Here is a 20,274-nt window from a genome sequence, read left to right on the forward strand (position 1 = left end):
TTCGATTTTGGTGAAGATCCGGATCCGGATCCGGATACTAGAATTTTTAAAGTGATTCTTCACCATTGAGAGATGAGGCCAAAACCGATATTTTGCATGATATTTCACAAATGTATTGGGCCTGATATGTTCTCGTGGATCAGGCATTACGTGGCGGAGGTATGCGCTCTACCAAATTCCCCTATCATTCACTTGTATTCCATTCCCTGTTTTTTTTTTTTAGGAACATATTTTCTTTCATTTTATCGCTCAAACCTCCCCTTTCTCTCACTCCTGTCCTTGTTCTTTCCCCTCTCCTTTCACTGTTCCTTCCCTCTCCACTCCCCTTTCCTTTTTTGCTTTCTTTCTTAAGTTGTAGTTTCTCTCTCGTCACACTCTTTATAATTTTGTTTCCCCATTATTCACCCTTATCTCCAGTCCCAGTCCCATCAACATTCAACTCTTGACTCCTGGCCTTCCTTTCTTGGGGTATCATAATGAGTCATTTGCATCCGACATGCATCTCTTCACGTGCACCTCTTACACTCCCACTCGACAATCAACCTTGCCCCCTGTACAGTCTCACTCTTTTTCTCTGACAAAGGGGTAACGCCCGAAATGTCAGCTCCTTGTTTCACACGGAAGTTGGCACACAGTACTTTGATCAACATTCTATTGATTTCATCCAAGTCAAACCAACTTTTTGAGAGGAAGCTATGAAGCCATCCCTCTGAAATGTTATCAATACATGAAATATAGCTGTGTTAACCTTTTCAGTGGATGCAAAATATTTTACCCTAAGCTTGATGGAATTTGTTTGGTTTCTAAATTGCTTGGTTGATTTCATGTGCATGTTTTTTTTGTTTTTTTTTCGGAAGCATCATGAAGTTGTTTGCGGAAGCTGTCTGCAACGACCACATTCTTGGTACTTGAACCATTATTTTAATTGTCGAAACAAAGAGAGTGAGAAACTAAATATTTAACCCACAAGTAAATAATTACACAGCATGCATGAGATTTTTCATGAAATCTTTTGCTTAAAATATTACAAGTGGGATGACACTTGTAAGCTTACCCTCTCTGAGGAGGGTGTTTGGATATGGACACCCAGCAGGATTAAAAACAAAACCTGTCAAAGGGTGGAGGAGCTCCTTGTGAGCCAACGGCCATCCATATCTAGTGCCCAACTGTGTCTGCGGACGCCCTCCTGCAGTTGGGTTACTTTTTATTAGGAGGTTCGTGGCAGGATTTGCACTCCGGCCACCGTAAAACCCTTCATTCCACAAAACACAAAAATGCAAAAAAAAAAAAGCTGAAAACCCACTCCGTGGGAGTACCTCCTGTGCAGCTTCCCTTCGCAAGGAAGCTCACCAGATGACGGGATTGGGGCAAAGCCTTCGGGACCCCCAATTTTGATGAAAGGAGGGAAACCACGGGGTAACATCCCAGGGTCAGATTGCGGGACAGTGTGTCGGAGTGGTGCTGAGGTCTCGTCCACCAGACAGCAGTCTCTTTCGGTTAACCTGAGGCGGTCCCTTCGGGTGGGTGCCTGGAATGTCCTATCCCGGAGAGGATGATCACCTGTCTCTGTTATCATCTGAGCTCAAGCGTTTGGACATCAGTATTGCAGCACTCTCTGAGGTTCGGAAACCGGATTGCGGCGAGATAATGGTGGGTTTTTACACCTACTATTGGTCTGGTCGCTCAGATAGTTACCATACTCAAGGAGTTGCTGTAGCTGTGTCCAACAAGCTGACCCAAATGATAATTGAGGTAACACCGGTCAATGAGTGTATGAGACTAAGGATTCGTCACTCCTTAGGTGTCATTTCCCTGGTCTCTGTCTATGCTCCGACTGAGGCGAGTGACCTCGCCGTGAAGGACACATTCTACGCCACGCTCGAGTCTGTGGTTGATCAGTGCCCCAGACGAGATACACTTCTAGTCTTAGGGGATTTCAATGCATTGACTGGAACTGATAGGGATGGTTATGAGACATGTGTTGGTCCCCATGTGTCAGGAACTATGAACCAGAATAGCACTAAGTTCCTTGACTTTGCAAGAAGTCATGGACTTAGGGTGGCTGGTTCATGGTTTCAGCGCCCACAAGCTCATCGCTGGACTTGGTATTCCAACGCTGGTGGTGTGACAAAGGAGATTGACCATGTCCTCGTTGACGGTCGCTGGAGGATGATCCAGAACTGCAGGGTCTACCGGAGTGCTCAGTTCCTCAATACTGACCACCGGTTTGTTGTAGCAACTCCAAAGCTGCACCTTAAATCCTGGAGAATGATACCATCCCAGCCTAGGCTGGATGTTGGCAAGCTCAAGGATGAGAGAGTAGCTGAGGAGTTTGCGAACAGGCTGAGTGGACATTTGGGGCGTCTGGGTGCTTTAGGGGGGTCCTGAAGAGTTGTGGAGTGCCTTCAAGACCACCGTCCTTGATGTTGCCGGTGGATGTCTTGGAACTCACTGCAGGGCAAAGAAGAATTTTGTCTCTCAAGGGACACTGGATACCATTGACCAGAGTCGCTTTCAATGACATCTTGGATGCTGCTGTCCTGTCTGTGTCTGTGTGTGGTGAGGACGTGGAGGTCGTGGAGAGATTCACTTACCTTGGCAGTGATATTCATGTCTCTGCTGGCTGTGAGTCAGAGGTCAATTGACGTCTGCGTCAGGCCTGGGAAGTCATGGATTCACTGGATCATGGGGTGTGGCGCTGCCGGTACCTGTGCGGGAGGACGAAAGTCCGAGTCTTCAGGTCCTTGGTGCTTCCAGTCTTGCTCGATGGATGCGAGACTTGGACTCTGACCAAGGATCTGAGACAGAGACTCAATTCCTTTGGTACCAGGTCTCTTCGGAGAATCCTTGGCTATTGCTGGTAAGATTTTGTGTCCAACGAGCGGTTGCTGAGAGAGACTCGGATGAGATTTGTTACCTGCATGGTCCTTGAGCATCAGTTGCGGCTGTATGGACATGTGGCTCGTTTTCCTGACGCTGATCCTGCTCTCCAGATTCTCTCAGCGAGGGAGCCTCGTGAGTGGAGGAGGCCAATGGGCCGACCTCGTGGTTGCAGCAGGTTGACCAGCATCTCAAGGAGATGGGGATGGGCCTGGCATCTGCCTGGGGGAAGGCCAGACGGAGGCCCCTGAGTACCGGCGGAAAGTGGACGCAGCGACGCACTGTTCTGGCACATGCTCTCATACCTGACCTGACCTGAAAATGTTTTACCCTTAGCTTGATGGAATTTTTTTTGGTTTCTAAATTGCTTGGTTGATTTCATGCGCATGTTTTTTTTTTTTTTTCGGAAGCTTCATGAAGTTGTTTGCTGAAGCTGTCTGCAACGACCACATTCTTGGTACTTGAACCATTATTTTAATTGTCGAAACAAAGAGAGTGAGAAACTAAATATTTTACCCACAAGTAAATAATTACACAGCATGCATGAGATTTTGCACAAGATCTTTTGCTTAAAATATTACAAGTGGGATGACAACTTTTGGGGATAACATGCTGAGCCCAGATGTCCAATTTCCAAATGATGGTGCCACAATCTCTCTTACTGAGGCATTCCATCAGTGCACAGCCAATGTTACGAAAGAATCGAGTAGTGTGGTTCCATGCATGGGTTTAACGGGAGATGTAATTGCATGGTGAAGTTAATAGTGGGTTCATCATCACTTTATTATACAGCAATTTTCAAGTACAATTTAGACCAGCCAAAGTTAAGATCTGTAAAAATTAAGACTTGTGTTCTCTGTCTCTGCCTCTAAGATATTGTTGCGGTTGAGGAAATTCGCAAACCACCATTCAGGTCCCATAGGTGAGATATCTCTGTAAGTACATGTGTAGTTAGCCCCAAACCAGTTGTTTTGAGGGAATAAATGTGATTCATTCGGGATGCGACCCTTTGAGATAGCCGTTTTTCTGTTCTATCTTTATTTTGAACCAACCACGTCTCAACCGCCATCACACAACCACCAACCACAACTCTGCTTAACAACAACAACGCCAACAGCCACGATTTTTACCTTCACAACTCGCTCCTGCAAACATCGCATCACCGCCATTCCAAACGGCACCATGGCCATAAACCACCACCATAAACCCTCCACCACCTTCACCTCTCCTCCTTCTGCCGCCATTCCCACACTACCTGTGAACGCCGAGCGTCAGGCTGTCCTGGGCTCGTACGGGACGCGCGCCGAGCCGCGAGTGCAAAATGCGGCCTTTCCGAGGAGAATTCGGATCAGGAATGCTAGACGCCCACTTCTGATCCGTCCAATGAGCAAGCGCGGGGTGGTTTGGCCCCGCCTCCAGGCGCGTCGGTGTAGAATCGAGATATGCAAATTCGAGGATCAGGGGAGACTCACGCCCCTTTTTCTCCGTCCAATGGGCGAGCGTGGCTCCACCCCCGAGCTCGTTCTGATCCAGAAATTTGCATATGGGTTCTCCTGCCGGCCTATAAAGCGCCGAGCGCGGGGCGAATCTGAGACGGTTTTGGAGAGCAGAGTGTGGCGGCGGCAGAGTGTGGCGTCGGCAGAGTGTGGCGTCGGCAGAGTGTGGCGTCGGCAGAGTGTGGCGTCGGCAGAGTGTGGCGTCGGCAGAGTGTGGCGTCGGCAGAGTGTGGCGTCGGCAGAGTGTGGCGTCGGCAGAGTGTGGCGTCGGCAGAGTGTGGCGTCGGCAGAGTGTGGCGTCGGCAGAGTGTGGCGTCGGCAGAGTGTGGCGTCGGCAGAGTGTGGCGTCGGCAGAGTGTGGCGTCGGCAGAGTGTGGAGTCGGCAGTCTGTCGGGGTTCGGAGTCTGTCGGGGAGCTGCAGAGGGAGGAAGCTTGGAGCGCGGTCGAGTCGGTTGGAGCGGGGAGTCGGCCTTGGAAGGGCGAAGAGACTTTTGGGGCAGAGTCGGGTTGGAGCGCGGAGTGGAGTCGGGAGGCGGGGGCGTACAGGTGGTTTGCTGCAGTCGGCTGAGGAGAATGGGGGAAGAGATCGAGTAGCTCGGGTCCGAGGCAAGGAAGACGGCGGTCGGCGACGAGCTCGCGGTGGAATCGCTCGTCGCGGGAAGCAAGCCAGTTATCCTCTTTCCCCAGAGCATCAACAATTCCCCCCCCCTTTTTTTCCCCCGCGCTGAGATAGTGCGAAAAGGGGGCCCCGTTCCCACCCCACTCCACTCCAAGCAGTGCCAACGAAACCCGCGAAGGAGAACGAAGTCGGGGCATCGCCGCGCCGCCACATTTGCGGCTCATCACAAAGACACGGGTAGGATCCACCCCGTCTCGCGGACCTGACCGCTCTTTCAGGTCCCGCGCAAATATTGGCCCACAGGCCCCGTCTGCCCCCTTGTCTTTGAGGGTGGCCTTTTCTTTTACTTTTGAGTAAATGTGTTGTTGGCGCCGTCTGTAAAGTAAAACTGTTTAAGTGTTGCAGTGTGCTCGCGTAGTCGGTAGTATCTCTGCATTGTTGTGTTTCTTTTGTTGCAATTTCTTTAGGTGCATAATTGTTGTAATTATATATGTGTGCTTTCCGTGTGCCACGGAATAAATGTGCATCATGTTGAACTGTTTTCCCGTTTCGCTTCGTCTTTTCTTTAATTGAATCTCCATCTTGCTTCACGTAAAGGGTTGGTAGTGGGCTTAATACGCCCGATAATTAATCGGAACCGTCGAGGCCGATGATAACACCTCTCGGTTATCCCGATAGTACGGAACGGGTCGCTTAAGCGGCCCGTGTCCGGGGTCGACCTGCGGCGAGGTGCGATCGCCCGGTCTACCCTCCGCGTGGGTACTTAGGTAGGTCGAGTTTGGCGAACAACCCTATCCCACGCGGGGGCCGATTGGCTCGCTCATGGTGAGGCCGAAAGGCCCACCCGTGACTAGCTCTCGGTGTTGGTCCGAGAGGGTCATGACAGAATTGTCCGTCCGGTGGGCGACGTGCCGCGATTCGAGTTACGTGGCCGTTCGCACGCCGGCAGGCGCGAATTCGCAACACTGGTGCCAGGTCGTGGGACACAAACCCATCCCCCTCCTCGTGGCACTGGTGTCGGAGAGCGGGAAAACGGGCTCTCCTGTCTCCAGCTAAATTCACGGGAATCTGTTTCGGGGTGAGAGGAGCGACCCCCGATTCCCTCCAAATTAAAATTAACCCCTTACGAGAAATAAGATGGAGTCTCAAGGCGAGTGGGAGCCGGGGGTATTAGATATGTGTTTGAATATAGAATCCATGGCCCGGGACGGTGCTTGTTGTAATTTTAATCAACGGCGGAGCTCAACCCCATATACTGAGTACAGACTTTGCCGGCAAACGGAGTCGCAAGATGGCGGCGCGGCCGCACTTCAGCGCGGCACGAGGCGTGAGCAGGCCGCTATTAATGGCGCAACAAACAGCACGACACGAGGCGAGTGCTTTCAGCCACCGCTTCAAACCACGTGGGCGAGAATCAGGAAGATGAGGCAACTAATGGGGATGTTAACGCAAATAAATGAGGGTTATCAACGGATGAAAGAACAATTAGGGCAAACCCTAATAAAGGAGACACAAATAAAAATGCAGACGAGGAAAGTAAAAGACAAAGAAGGAAATGAAAGTATTGCCAGAGACACGGAAGATAGAGATTGAATTGGACGGGGATAGAGACGCACACACACACAGTTAGTGGAGGGCGATGAGGGGGAGCTCGCAGAGCGTATCGGTACCCAGGGCGAGCAGCGGGATGGCCTCCTTCGGGAACGAGGGGAGGGAGTATGCCCCCCTTGAGGCGAGTCACGACCAGGTGGGTTCGATCGTGTCGAGCGAGTTCGAGGGGAGGAGTGCTGCGAACGGGTGCACGCCGAGCTTGGGGAGTATAGAGGCTCCGGAACCCCTTGTGGGGACACGAATCCCCAGTGTGGCTGTCCCTGTGTGTGTGGTGCAAGGTGTGAGTGCGCCCCCGTGTGTGGAAGCGACCCCGTGTGTGAGTGGTGTGGTGGCAAGTGTGCCGAAGGGCGTGCTCCCCAGCACGCCGTGTGGATGAGACACCGGCGGGCACGAATTCGCAACAATATTAAGGGTGACAAGAGACAAGACATTTGAGACATGATCAATGGAAGATCAAGGAAGCATGGTGGATACTCAGTATAGACAAAATGAAGCAAGCCAGACTCATGTCACAACTTGCCTGTAGAGAGGCCACACTTTTGAAAAAAACTTCACTATAATAACAACATAAACCAAAATACCTGTAGAATATTTAGGAGCTGAGGAACGCAGAGTATCGAAGGCCGAGAGATCGTCATCGGTTGATCCATTCACAGCAGAGAAGGGATCAACTTTGCCTGGACAACACACACAAAGTGGGAGGCAGCAGTGGAAAGATGGGAGAGTGTTGTCATGAATAAACTCAAATGATCTGTTTCTACTGCTGATGGACTGTTCATGTTGAATGCAAGGATACCAAGCCACATTCCTATAACCATCGTAAGCGCTCAAATACGAGATCCATAGCATAATTAGCTGCATCTGACTGGTCATCACATGACGCCATTCATCCCATCTTCGATGCCATGTAAACATGTACTACGAATGACTGTCAGTTTGGAAATCCAGGTTTTCATTCTCCGTGTATGGTCACAAGTGTCATGTATTTTGTCACTCGTTCATACTATTGATTTAGATTATGGTTTCTCAATTTGTTCCAATAAATTTGTCATTTTCTTGATTGTCTCATACAAATCCCTTAATGCACTTAACACAAAGACAGTGTTCCCTATTTTCTGATCCCAACCTCCAAGTAAACATAACTTCATTACCAGTGGAAACGCAGATTTTCCTCTCTCTTATGCTGTCCACGCTGGTCGTTCGATGTGTTGAATTATAACCTCAGTGCTCTGAATTTAGCCGGAGCCGAATACCAGCCAGCGTGTACTGAATTAAATCGGTGAATAAGGGGAAGTACTGAAAATATCATATTTGATTGGAATTCAAAGGATAGAAAATGTCTCCATTCATCTCACTAAGTTTCATACTCATAAATTGCATCGATCTGCAGCGATAAACATGCAAGTGCAAGTATGCACATCGGCTCCGGTCTCTCTCGTACTGCACGCTCAATTGGTTGCGTCTCGCTGGGGAGCAACATGACCCCTATTGTTCAGTTTGTCAGACTCTCTTTATAGAGACTCTCACTGTATAAAGGTAACGCATTGTACCACTCCCGGTGGGATGGGATTTTGCAAGTTGAACTAAAATATGCTAATTCTGGGGAGATTAGCTGGTCTGTAATTCTAGGGGAATTAATCCATCTGTAAGGATGGGTTATTAGTTAGTAGAGAGAATTAGCTTCCTTCCGCCACCCTGAACCCCCGGGAGTGGGGATTTTACTTTCACCGAGTCAAACCTTCACGTGCACTCCCCGAGTACAGCAAACAGTTTTCATCTCTTTCTGTCCCACAGTTAAGGAGTGCATGCATACAAGTCAAACAAACAAACACACCCACAAACAGACACCTCTCAGATTACAGAATGAGTAGCAGTTTACCCACTGTTCAGGTTTATGGAATATGTGAATTATTTGCTGAGTAAGGTGTCTACTATAAGAGAGACGTTTGTCTGTCTGTCACCATTTTTATGAGATGGCCAAACAGATCTTCGTCACTTTCAGATGTTCATTGTTCAGTAAATTCCAGGCATTGTTTTTTGACCCAAAAAAGTTTTTTGAAAAAATAAAAATAAAAAGTATTTTTTTTTGTAATCACTCCATCATGCCTAAGCCTTTGTAGCTATGTGGAAGGTAATATTAAATAATCTCTGACCCCAGTCCATAATGGGTGTACGGAAGTGTTTTGCGTCCTCACAAAAAAAAAAAATGGGAAAAAAATTATTTTTTAAAAATGCCAACAGGATGAGAACATCACCGGGCAATGCTGGGTACCCCTGCTCGTGTGCTATTAATAAAACCTGAGATATGTGCTATTAATAAAACCTGAGATATTTGTGTGGCACAATGATTTGCATTACATGCCATAAAAATTATACACCTTTTGCATCGATTCAAAAACATTAACATGCACGAATACCAGGAAATCCCAGGAAATGAATGAGGTAGCAAATCCCAGGAAATGAACGAGGCATGAAATCCCAGCCTGGCCTGGTACAGTACACGTATAAAACAACACCCACTCCCTCTGGGAGAGTAATACCCCCCCCCCCCACCGTCAAAATGTAGAGTGGGGGGGGAGATTCAGTGCAGTAAAGCACTTGCACAATGCCACGTATACAGTGCAAAATTGCAGCAATTCATCTCCACAGCAGACTTGTACTACCCTCCCCTCCCCACCAACACCATGAGGTGGCACTACACAGTGTGCACCACAGTCAATGACAAACCATGTTTTTCGGTTTTATTATATGTACAAGATTATACCACTCAGCAGAGCAAGTGACAAGTCAGAGCTAAGTTTTCATCACAATGGACAAGGGGAACCCGATCAACGTGAACAAAATCCAACACTCACCACCAGCTTTGGGTGCAGGAGCCCAAGGGTCTGTGGTAGCTTTGATGGGATCTGACACAGTTGTCGATGCGGCTGGGGCCCATGGATCCACCGCATTTCCTCGGGCCTGCAAACTTGGCGATGACTCAGTCCAGGGGTCAGCCACTTTAGGTACTTGCATGTTGGTAATAGGAGAGGTTTCCCAAGGGTCCACTGCCTTTGCAGACAAAGACGGATCCCATGGATCCAAATGCTTATCAAATGAAGCTGCAGGAGGAGAAGCTGGGTGGCAGAAAACAAAGTCGAGGTTTAATCAGGTTCTTAAATGCTGAGATCGCATTCTTCATAAAGTCTGTTTTGAAGCGATGAACACTTTCTGGATAGTTTTCATTATGAATAGGCAAGAGGGTTGGGGTGGTGGGGATGGTGGGGTGTAACGTGTAATGAGCTGCTGACGTGAGTGTTTTTCTCGGATATAATCGAAGAAACATCTTTTAACTTCCGGTTCTGGGTCTGAGCATGTTGAACGTTGGTTCTTACCTGCCTCTTCGAAGCTCATCAAAGCTGAGTTTTGTGTACCGGTTCAGTCCTGTCTGTTGCAATATAATCACTGTGTTGGCTAATTGTTTTAATCCCATTTCCATGTCTTAATTGTACATTTTTGGAGCATATTATCAAGTTTCATGTCCTTGTGAGTGCCTGGCCTACACCCAAGGCCTCAGCAAGTAATTGTGCCCTTTTGCTGATGTGATACGTACCTCATTCGCCTTTCTTTACCCGAAATGTTCTCCTATCATGCTGAACGTTTAATTTTATTTCCCACTCTTTGCTTCAAAATAGCATTTCAAAAACCACACAAAAAACTGCCCGTTATTTACTTCCTTCATTCTTTATCCTTCCATTCTCTATACCTTCTATAAATGAACTAATGTTCCTCCTGATTGAACCAACGCTTCTCTGTGTGACCCAACTCGGTCTCCCTACACCGCATGTACGCCCTTGTCTCAACACTCATCTCCTCCCACACCCCACTCATCTTACCCCAGGCCTCGTCCCCTCCCATCTTAACCCACGCACCACCCCCTCCCATATTACCCCAGGCCTCGTCCGCTCCCATCTTAACCCACGCACCACCCCCTCCCATATTGCCCCATGGCTCACCCTCACCCCCCCCCACTGAGTATCATAACGATGATCCGAGCTTGAGTGTTCACTTGTTTTATTGCTATAAGCTAAAGCAAATGAACTCATCCATCCTCCAATTCTCTTCGGTGTGCTTGTAATGGACTGTGTAATTATTTCGCTCGATTAACTGACCAGAGTTTGATTTCCTGAGAGCAAGTCAAGTTCTGCTATTTTCTCAGGATGAAGAAGCTGCTCCATTTCACCATTTTTTCCCCCATTAAACCAGTCTGGATGAAGCCTTTTTGTTTGGTTGAGTACAAATGCGTTACACTGACATTACACTATTTTGCAGATGTGATGCCAATGATCGGTGCTTCTATGTAGTTATTGAGCAAAGGCAGTACATATTCAGGTTGAGTGGACAATTCAAATTCAAGTCGATCAACACACCAGATAGGCAAACATCCCTGCACAGGATACTGCATAGATTTTTCTGTTCCCATTTCCTATGTGCATAAAATATAGATTGCCTCCAAAATATGTACAAATATGCATAGGAGGCACCATTGAAGGAGGTCATGTTTTCACCCCTTTCTGTCTGTTTATGTACAGGATATCTGAAAAAGTTGTGGAGGGATTTGGATGAAACTTGGTGCACATGTTGGTTGTGTGACAAGGAAGAATTGATTCAATTTCGGTGAAGATCCGGATCCAGATCCGATAATTTTTTAAGTGATTCTTCACCATTGAGAGACAGGGTGAAACCGATATATAGCACAATATCTCAAAAAGTTGTGGACGGATTTGGACGAAACTTGGTGGACAGGTTGAGTGTCACAAGGACGAATCGATTTGATTTTGGTGAAGATCCGATTCCGGATATGGAAACGAGACATTTAACTTGTAAAGTTATTCTTCACCATGGAGAGATCGGGCCAAAAACGAAATAGTATTATATAGCATGATATTTCAAAAATGTATTGGACCCGATATGTTCTCGGGGATTAGGCATTACATGGCGGAGGTATGCGCTCCACCGAGTGCCCTTGTAGTTTTAACAATGTTTGAAAATGTGCCCGTCACTGCACATTTTGGTATCTGACCTCACCCTGGGAGTGGGGCCAAATGATACTGTTCTTGCACCTTGTTCCCATGTGGTCATCATGACTACCAAGTTTGGTGAATTTCTGCCCGACCGTTAAAGTGACAATGTGAGGGACACAGACAGAAAGCAATTTACAATATTCCCCTGTTTTTTTTAATCAGTTCCGGAGGAAGTGACATAAAATGGGGGTCCATGTCCGTCGATCCACAATCAATCTTTCGATCATTATTCTGCAACCTGTGGTCAGAATGACTTGAAACTCGGAGGGACGATGCTTGGGGAGATGCCGCAGAACCTCCCGCAATAAAATTTCAGACTTGTCACCAATTGACTTTGTTAATCAGTCGAATCAATTAATCTTCAAAGTCCTAAAACTCGTAGACTATTCATAGTTTTTGCTTCGGGTTTGGAATAATGTGGTTCTATGGAACAATGTCTACAGCTCATCTGAGCGTTTTTTTTCTGAATTTTTGCCCAGGAAGAAAGATAATGAGTCTTTATGAGTATGAAGTTCATTAGGGCCAGAATAAAAACAATGAATGTATCCATATGAATGATGAATATATCCAATATGTATCAATGATGAATATATCCAATATCGATGAAGTCAAAACTGATCAGGGCCCACGGGCCATATTTTTTTTCAAAAAGCATGGAGATGAAAAACTGTAAATAAAACCATCAACCAAGACAGAGATTATTGCTGCAATTGCCATACGTTTGATACTGGAGACACATGATCCAGAACACAATTTTCAGCCAGAACTGGCAGTCATTACCAACCGCTTGCAAAGAAAAGCACTTGCTGCTCAGAGATTAAAATATTATAAAGTTTGGCCAAGGACACTGTCTTTCCAGTGAAAAACATTTTAGGGCTCACACTGTTGTCATTTATCAGCATTACTTCCAAGGCCTATGACACACCTCAAAATAGCTCTGCTTTCCTTCAGTGTCTGGAACACATGTGGCAAGCAGCACAGCAGTTATTTCCACAAAAACTCAGTTCCATCAAGCTTTTGCCAGGTTCAGTGCTGTGCTGGTGAAACGTTTGTTTTTTTTTTCTTTTTCTTTTAAATGTCCATCAATTACGAAATATGATCTGCTTTCATCATGCTGTGCAAAGCGGAAGAGTAAGAAATGAAAGGACGTCTTACATCCTTGCCAAGGATCTGGCTCTGGAACGGCAGAAGAACCACCCCAAGGGTCTGGCTGCACAATAGGTACACCCCACGGATCTGCGCTGACTGTTGCGGGTCCACCTCCAACAGGGCGGAATGCCTCCGCGATCTCGAGTAGTGAACTCTGCATGAAATGACGACTTACAAAACAACTCCGCACACGAGATATTAGGTCTTGGAGGAGTCAAATTACTTCACAAATGTCCAACAATACATATTAATTTCTTACAATATAAATATATTAAATCAAAGACCAAACACTACATTGGAATCATCAGGAGGAAACCGATAAGCAAAGATGGAGTAATCAGGAGTATACAAAATGCACCAGTCAGCCTGCATTGTAAAATGCGACAAATGCAAGCTGGTTGACTTGCTGAAAGAAAATAAATTCTGAACGACACGTGAGCACTGTGCTCGACGTTCTTAAAACAACAGCCGAGATTACAAGGACTGCATTGTGCTGAAAATAAAAACTGCCAGCATCCCTGATAATAGAATCCGCAACTCTCCACAAGTGCACAATCTCTTCCTCACCACTACGTGAAACATGCTTCCGGTACGCCTGATGACATATCTACATGAATGTGCACAACATGAACCGTGGTGCATATGTCGAGGGGTGTGGGGGTTGGGGTGGGGGGGGGGAGAGGAAATGCACCTCGACGGTAAATCAAAAAGGTGAGTGAAAATTTCAACTTGCTTCGTGATTCATCCCAACTACCCAAGCTTTTGCCTTCTGCAGTTAAAATTCCAGACTGTTATCTCATCTCACAGCCTTTACACATCACGATGGCAACACCCCAATTGGGCCACAACTACAGAAAGTCTAATCACAGCTATCTTCAGATTGCCGAGAAAAAAATTATTTTCAATGAGGCCAGCCTTCAAGCATAACTAACTAGTTTAGAAAAAAGAAAGTCCTTGTTTAAAAATATATTTAAAAAAAATAAAGCAATCTGTCAAATCGCAAAGGTTACCAATTATACTAAACACGAGAAGTTGAAAAATGTTTTGCACACAGTGGCGCACACTCGAGAACAGAACCGCACCTCGTCTTTCGATCGGTCGTTCCTGCGGCTTTCCTCAAGAGCCATCTGCAGACGAAGGTCGTCCCCACGCCTTAGACGCTCCTCCTAGGATGCGCACAAGGTTAAGCCAAGGAAGGGGTCAGTCTGGGGAGCAAGAGCCAATGTGCGCAAATTATGGAGGCTGCCCCATCGCCTCCGCTGCTCAAGCCCAAGAAAGTGGAAAGAAATTTTTATAACAGAATTTTTTTTTGATCTTTACTCTATGTTAGTTGAACTCCTGGTTATACTTGACTGGCTAGATACTACAAAAATTTCAAAGGCAAAACCTACAATTGATGATGCAACCTGTTTTTTGATTTTCTTCCTAATATGGCAGGTTTTGTTTTTGGTTGAAGTCAAACAAAGAAAGCGGGATCAGTATCTCACAGACAAATCCATTAAGGTACTACAGGTCTCAAGATGTGGCCATTACAAAAAAAACAAAAAAAAAAAGGAAGCATAGAAAAGCAAATAAATAAATAAAGGGCTGAACATATTGTACAAAATGAACAAATAGACCTATAAATCAGGATATTGTTATGGCCTTGTCAACATCTCAAGTACATTAACAAATGGGTTTCAAATCGATCGACAGGGGACGGTGCACAAAATTTACCTGCCAAACAGCAGGTGTGAGTGAAAATGAATGGTGTTTGACAGAAGTGAAGTTTCAAATCCAAATTTCCACTTTATTTGCTCATCTCATGTACTCACTATCATTTTATATTCGCATGCAAAGTTTGTACGATTACGAACACATGAGGGCCATCTCAAAAGCCATGCGAATTTCCCCACAATATAGACGTGAAATCATGATTTCACACAATATATGTGAAATCATCATGACATCCTTTTGTGGACACACTTGGAATGCACTTCCTCCAGTAAATTATTCGTGCCAGCACAGAACCCTTCACACCAAAGTGCTTTTGGTACAGTGGGCATTGGTTGTTGGAATTCCAGTTCCGGGTTCCTTAGGGGGTCTTAGAGGCTGTCTTTGAACCTGAGACTACCAGCTCTGGAAACAATCTAATTTAATCTGTTAATTCATGGTGTTAACTTGTTGAGTTTCTTGGAATGTGCCTTGGTGCTGGGTTTGTGTCCTAGTCTGGGCTGGACGCTCTTGTGGACCTCTGGTGTCTATTGCTGCATTTCCTCCCTCTTCTCCTCTACGTTCATCTACTCTGCTTGTTGTCCCACTTGGCACGCTGCCTTTTCCCTTTTGTCGCCTTGCTCTTCAAATGAGCCTCCATTTCACAAGCGGGGCAGGGGTGGAATGATCTGATGATGTGCAAAGCTTCTTCCCATTGCAAAATAACCCAAGTGTTGTGTCAAAACCCAAATCCCATTTGGCTGTGAAGAAAATTGAAGGACATATAAATGACATAGAGGCTTGAGAATGGGCTATTTTGGAAGTTTTATGTGTTAGATTCAAGGACATGTGATTTGCACCCACTGCCCACCACAAGGAAACATAAAATGCTCATCTTTTCCATCAGCACATGGGATCAATACAGCCGCATCTCATTTGCCAGCACAGTTTTTGCAATGCAAGCGGACCCGTGTCACGATAAATTCTGTGCGTGGTCAGAGATTAGGTAAGTTTCTCATCATCAAATATCACGCAACAAAGACCAGAGAGATTTATGGAGGAAAACCTTCAGATAATGTGGTGGTAAAAATTAACGAGAGTTCATAGAACGTCATACCCTATGCAGTATTGAGAAATAAGGACATGGGCGGGGACTGCAAGCAGCGAATTTGATCGGTCGTGATGACGTAAAATGCCGTAATATTTTGTCGAAGTACTGCGAAACGGACAAGTTTTTTTGAAGTGCCAAAAAGGTGATTTGTGTTCTGCAGTGTTCAAGTATATAATTCACTACAAATGAATAAGGATTTTAAAGGTTGTATTAAAAATAAAAAACTTTTCCGGAAATTTACCGCCATTGTTGCAGTATATTTTACACCCCCTTATTTAACATGCTACATTCGTTTTTAGTGGCTGCTGTTTGTGTCCTTTATGAAGTCGCTAAAAACAGTAAGCTTCCAGTTTGGAATGATTTTTACCCTCCCCTAAGGAGAGGGTATTACATTTGGGTCCGTTTGTCTGTTTGTCGGCACAGAACTTTCATGTTTTTCTCCGCAACCGCTTGTCGGATTGAGACGAAATTTTTACCATTGGTGCGACTACTCATGTAGAATGTTTTCATGATAATTATGTCATAAGTCACGTGGTGTAGCAGCCATATTGGAAAAATGTAAATAAAATAAAATAAAAAAAAAAAAAAAAAACTTTGGACCTCTATCTCTGAAACCACACATAGCAAGTACTCTTCATGGGGAATGAGTGTGATTTTATGTCATGGGTGCCTTCATTATGAAGTCATAATTGCATATGTAGAACACCACATCCAATCAGGATAAAACATTTTGAGGGTGATCTAAGGATAAAATGGTCCACAGGAAAAAAAAAAAATTGATGACTTTATCGGTCACATGATTCAGAAGCCATATTGTTAAAAAAAAAAAACCTTCAAAAATCTTCTCTGAAACGGCTGAATAGATTGAGGCGAAACTTTACACGTATGACCGCCTGTCCATGAGGAACAAAAGGTTCACACATATGATATCATAGGTCACATAGTTTGGCAGCCATATTGGATTTACCCTAAAACCTATAAAAAATACACCACTCAAAAGAATTCTGCAATCTCTGATTGCTCTTTTTCTTGTCTATTTTGTTTGACTGCCAGACAGGCAGACAGACCAAAATAATTCACTCCTCTCTGAACATGCACGATCAGCATGAATTTTGAGCCAAAATACTGCTAAATAACAGGTTTGTTTTCCAATTTGTGGTCAAAATATAACATTCAATTGAAATGAAGTTGTTCTTCGATCATAAACTGACGTTTGTAGACAGACAGCAAAAGTGAATCAAGTGCTTAACCTCATTTTTCGCTTCGTATGCGCAGGGTAATCACAACAAAAGATGGCACCAGACTCGTGGCATAATGGTTAGAGCGTCCACCCTGATCTGAGTGTGGGAGGTTGGCGGTTCAAACCCTGGCCAAGTCACACTAATGACTTTAAAAATGGTACGTGTTGCTTGGCATCAAAACAAAGGAGGAATATAGTAACCTTTGAGATGGCCCTCAGTATCGGAGAAGGCGTTTTAAAAAACAATCAGGGAATTAATAGGCGGGTGATAATTTGCTCCCTGGATGAAAAGGGTGTGTAATGCAATCTTAGTCAGCCAAATGGTCACTGGTTGTGATTACATGTTTGTCAATAAATTAATGTCACATTATTGAGAAAGAACATTATACAATTTAATTGCAATCTTAGTTTACCGCATTCAGGATGGTATAATCATCACTAGTTTCACACCAGTTAGTGCAGAGAAAAACCAAGACAGAATCTTTGCCTTTGAATTTAAAGCCCATGGGTTTCAACTCAAACCAAAACACACAAGCAAACAAATTGATCTTTGACCGAAAATGCTGCCGGTGGATTAAACTTCGGATCGCAAAAATAAAAATAATCAAAATAAATTTTACCGTTCTCAAACAGAATTTTAACCCAACTGAACGTTGGAAAGGCAGCATGGATTGCCAGAACTCAAAATGCAGCAACATCTTTCCGGCAATTGTTTTAAAAACATCGCACACAGTACACACCACAAAACAAATTGCATGAAAAGAACCACGTACTACATGGAGGGGAAGCAGCAGAAGAAAAAGAATAGGAGGAAGACAAAGATGATCAATCGGCATGATGCGAGCATTCGATTGGGTTACAGTGGAAAAGCTAGTTGGTGACTGAGCGAAATAGAGCTCTACCTTTGCATGCTCCTCCTTGCTCAAACTGAGTGCAAGCTGGAGCTGCAGGTCGTCCTCTCTCTTGGCCTTCGGAGGCTATAAAAGCATTGGAAATGCATTAGCGTGCCAGGGAAGGAGGAGAGGAAGGGAGAGGAGAAGAGAGGGGGATAGGGAGAGGGGAAAAAGAAAAACCAAGCAACCCTCTATTTGGGACTTCGCATCAACTTGAGGGTAGAACCCACTATAACACCAGAGAAGACCACCCATCACAGAGCATTCAGTGCAACACCACCTGAAGGTGGGTAGTGTGAAATGGTCAAGTGGATTTTCACAAGTTTGTATTCCCAAATTAATCACCTTTACCCCAATAACAACATCCCAAATATGAAAACAGGAAATTTTTGTTTGCTCGTAAAATAGCTGGCAGCTGAAATGAAAGCAGCTGCTTGCATTTCAGCTGTAACCTTTTACATGAAATAAAAAATCCCTGCCCCAAGGTCAATAAAAGTGAAGCCTGCACCAATGTCGAGTTTCACTAAGCACCATTCCATTTGCACAAGGACGCAATCAATGACAATTCTCAGGATGCACAAAAGCATTTTAAGGCCACATTTCTGTTGGGTAGCCTACAACAAAACAACTTGCTTGCTTTTAGGAAACCAACCTCAACAGAATGGCCATCTCGATAATAAAATAAACATGACATGAGCTTCAAGGCTCAAGGCTCAAGTACAAATGGCATGATAGATACTTCCAATTTATACAAGACCAAGGTTTAAGCTGGACACAAAGATACATTAGCAATTTGGCTTGAAAATGTTGAGGAAAATTCAAGTTTTCCTGAGCTAAGTAAAAAGCTGCTAGTTCTAAAATATCCATCCCCAAACATAAATGGTTTTTGAAATTCTTCACTCACGGGTGGCCGGCCTAGAGGTACACACACACACACACACACACACACACACACACACACACACACACACACACACACACACACACACACACACACACACACACACACACACACACACACACACACACACACACACACACACACACACACACACACACACACACACACCTCTAAGCTGTCAAGCCCTGGATGGAATCGTGACCCAGCTATAAACTGGCATCCCTATGTTTCACATGAAGGGCGATGCATCACTGTGTGCTGTCCATCAGATGGATGTTAAACTGGGTATACCATCTGCCGGCATTAGTCGGCAGATCTCAAAGATTGCACGGTGTCCCGTTCATACATCATTCACATTTCTAACTCAATGTCACTATTTTTATAATGATGATGCTGATAGTAACTCTTTAGTTTTTGTTATTTGATACATCATGTTATGACGATTTTTTTTTTGCAACTTCAGACAAAATCAATAACACCGTTATCATTGTGATGTGACAGACAACACATGATACATTATAACAAACAGACGCACATTCTATACGAATTATTCCAGACAGACTCAAATATCAATTCCCCCCCCCCCAATTTTCTCTTTTCTTATGAAAAATATTTTTGGGGGGGTTTTGAGGGTCAGGAATTGATTTATGGCCTTATTTTTTTGTTTTAAATGTTTCTATCTGGTTTTTTTTTTGCACCTGGCCAAAAATAGAAAAATTTTTATGCATTAGTATTTTGACAAAATTGTATACATGTATGTGTGTTCAAATATATATATATATATATATATATATATATATATATATATATATATATATATATATATATATATATATATATATATATATATATATATATATATATATATATATATATATATATATACATATATAGTTGTGGTTGTGGAAATTCGCAAACCACCATTCAGGTCCCGTAGGTGAGATATCTCTGTAAGTACATGTGTAGTTAGCCCCAAACCCGTTGTTTAGAGGGAATAAATGTGATTCATTCGGGCTGCGACGCTTTGAGATAGCCGTTTTTCTGTTCTATCTTTATTTTGAACCCAGACCAAGGGAGATTGACTGTTATCTTGAACTTCTTCCATTTTCTAATAATTGTGCCAACAGTTGTTGCCTTCTCACCAAGCTGCTTGCCTATTGTCCTGTAGCCCATCCCAGCCTTGTGCAAGTCTACAATTTTGTCCCTGATGTCCTGAGACAGCTCTCTGGTCTTGCCCATTGTGGAGAGGTTGAAGTCTGATTGATTGAGTGTGGACAGCTGTCTTTTATGCAGATAACAAGTTCAAACAGGTGCAGTTAATACAGGTAATGAGTGGAGAATGGGAGGGCTTCTTAAAGACAAAACTAACAGGTCTGTGAGAGCCGAAATTCTTACTCGTTGGTAGGTGATCAAATACTTATTTCATGCAATAAAATGCAAATTAATTTAAAAAAAAAATCATACAATGTGATTTTCAAGATTTTTGTTTTAGATTCAGTCTTTCACAGTTGAAGTGTACCTATGATAAAATTACAGACCTCTACGTGCTTTGTAAGTGGGAAAACCTGCAAAATCGGCAGTGTATCAAATACTTGTTCTCCCCACTGTATGTGTTTATG

At 44.4% G+C, this 20,274-nt stretch overlaps 1 protein-coding gene across 10 annotated transcripts in view; it reads right to left on the reverse strand.

The window, feature by feature from the left end:
• EPN2 (epsin 2) overlaps positions 1–20,274 on the reverse strand; it is a 42,620-nt gene that overhangs the window by 10,450 nt on the left and 11,896 nt on the right. For 5 of the 10 annotated variants that reach the window (XM_085858400.1, XM_085858396.1, XM_085858397.1 and 2 more), the window contains 5 exons: positions 17,764–17,838; positions 13,901–13,984; positions 12,825–12,972; positions 9,462–9,722; positions 7,188–7,283 (listed from right to left, as the gene is read on the reverse strand). In XM_085858400.1, the coding sequence (XP_085714526.1) occupies positions 7,188–7,283; positions 9,462–9,722; positions 12,825–12,972; positions 13,901–13,984; positions 17,764–17,838 (664 nt within the window). The remainder of the gene's footprint in view (positions 1–7,187; positions 7,284–9,461; positions 9,723–12,824; positions 12,973–13,900; positions 13,985–17,763; positions 17,839–20,274) is intronic. The other 5 variants (XM_085858403.1, XM_085858401.1, XM_085858404.1 and 2 more) reach the window with 3 other exon arrangements.

The sequence above is a fragment of the Eptatretus burgeri genome, chromosome 15 (genome assembly GCF_056783735.1).
Source record: "Eptatretus burgeri isolate ZD-2024b chromosome 15, Ebu_testis_v1, whole genome shotgun sequence".
Classification (NCBI taxonomy): Eukaryota; Metazoa; Chordata; class Myxini; order Myxiniformes; family Myxinidae; genus Eptatretus; species Eptatretus burgeri.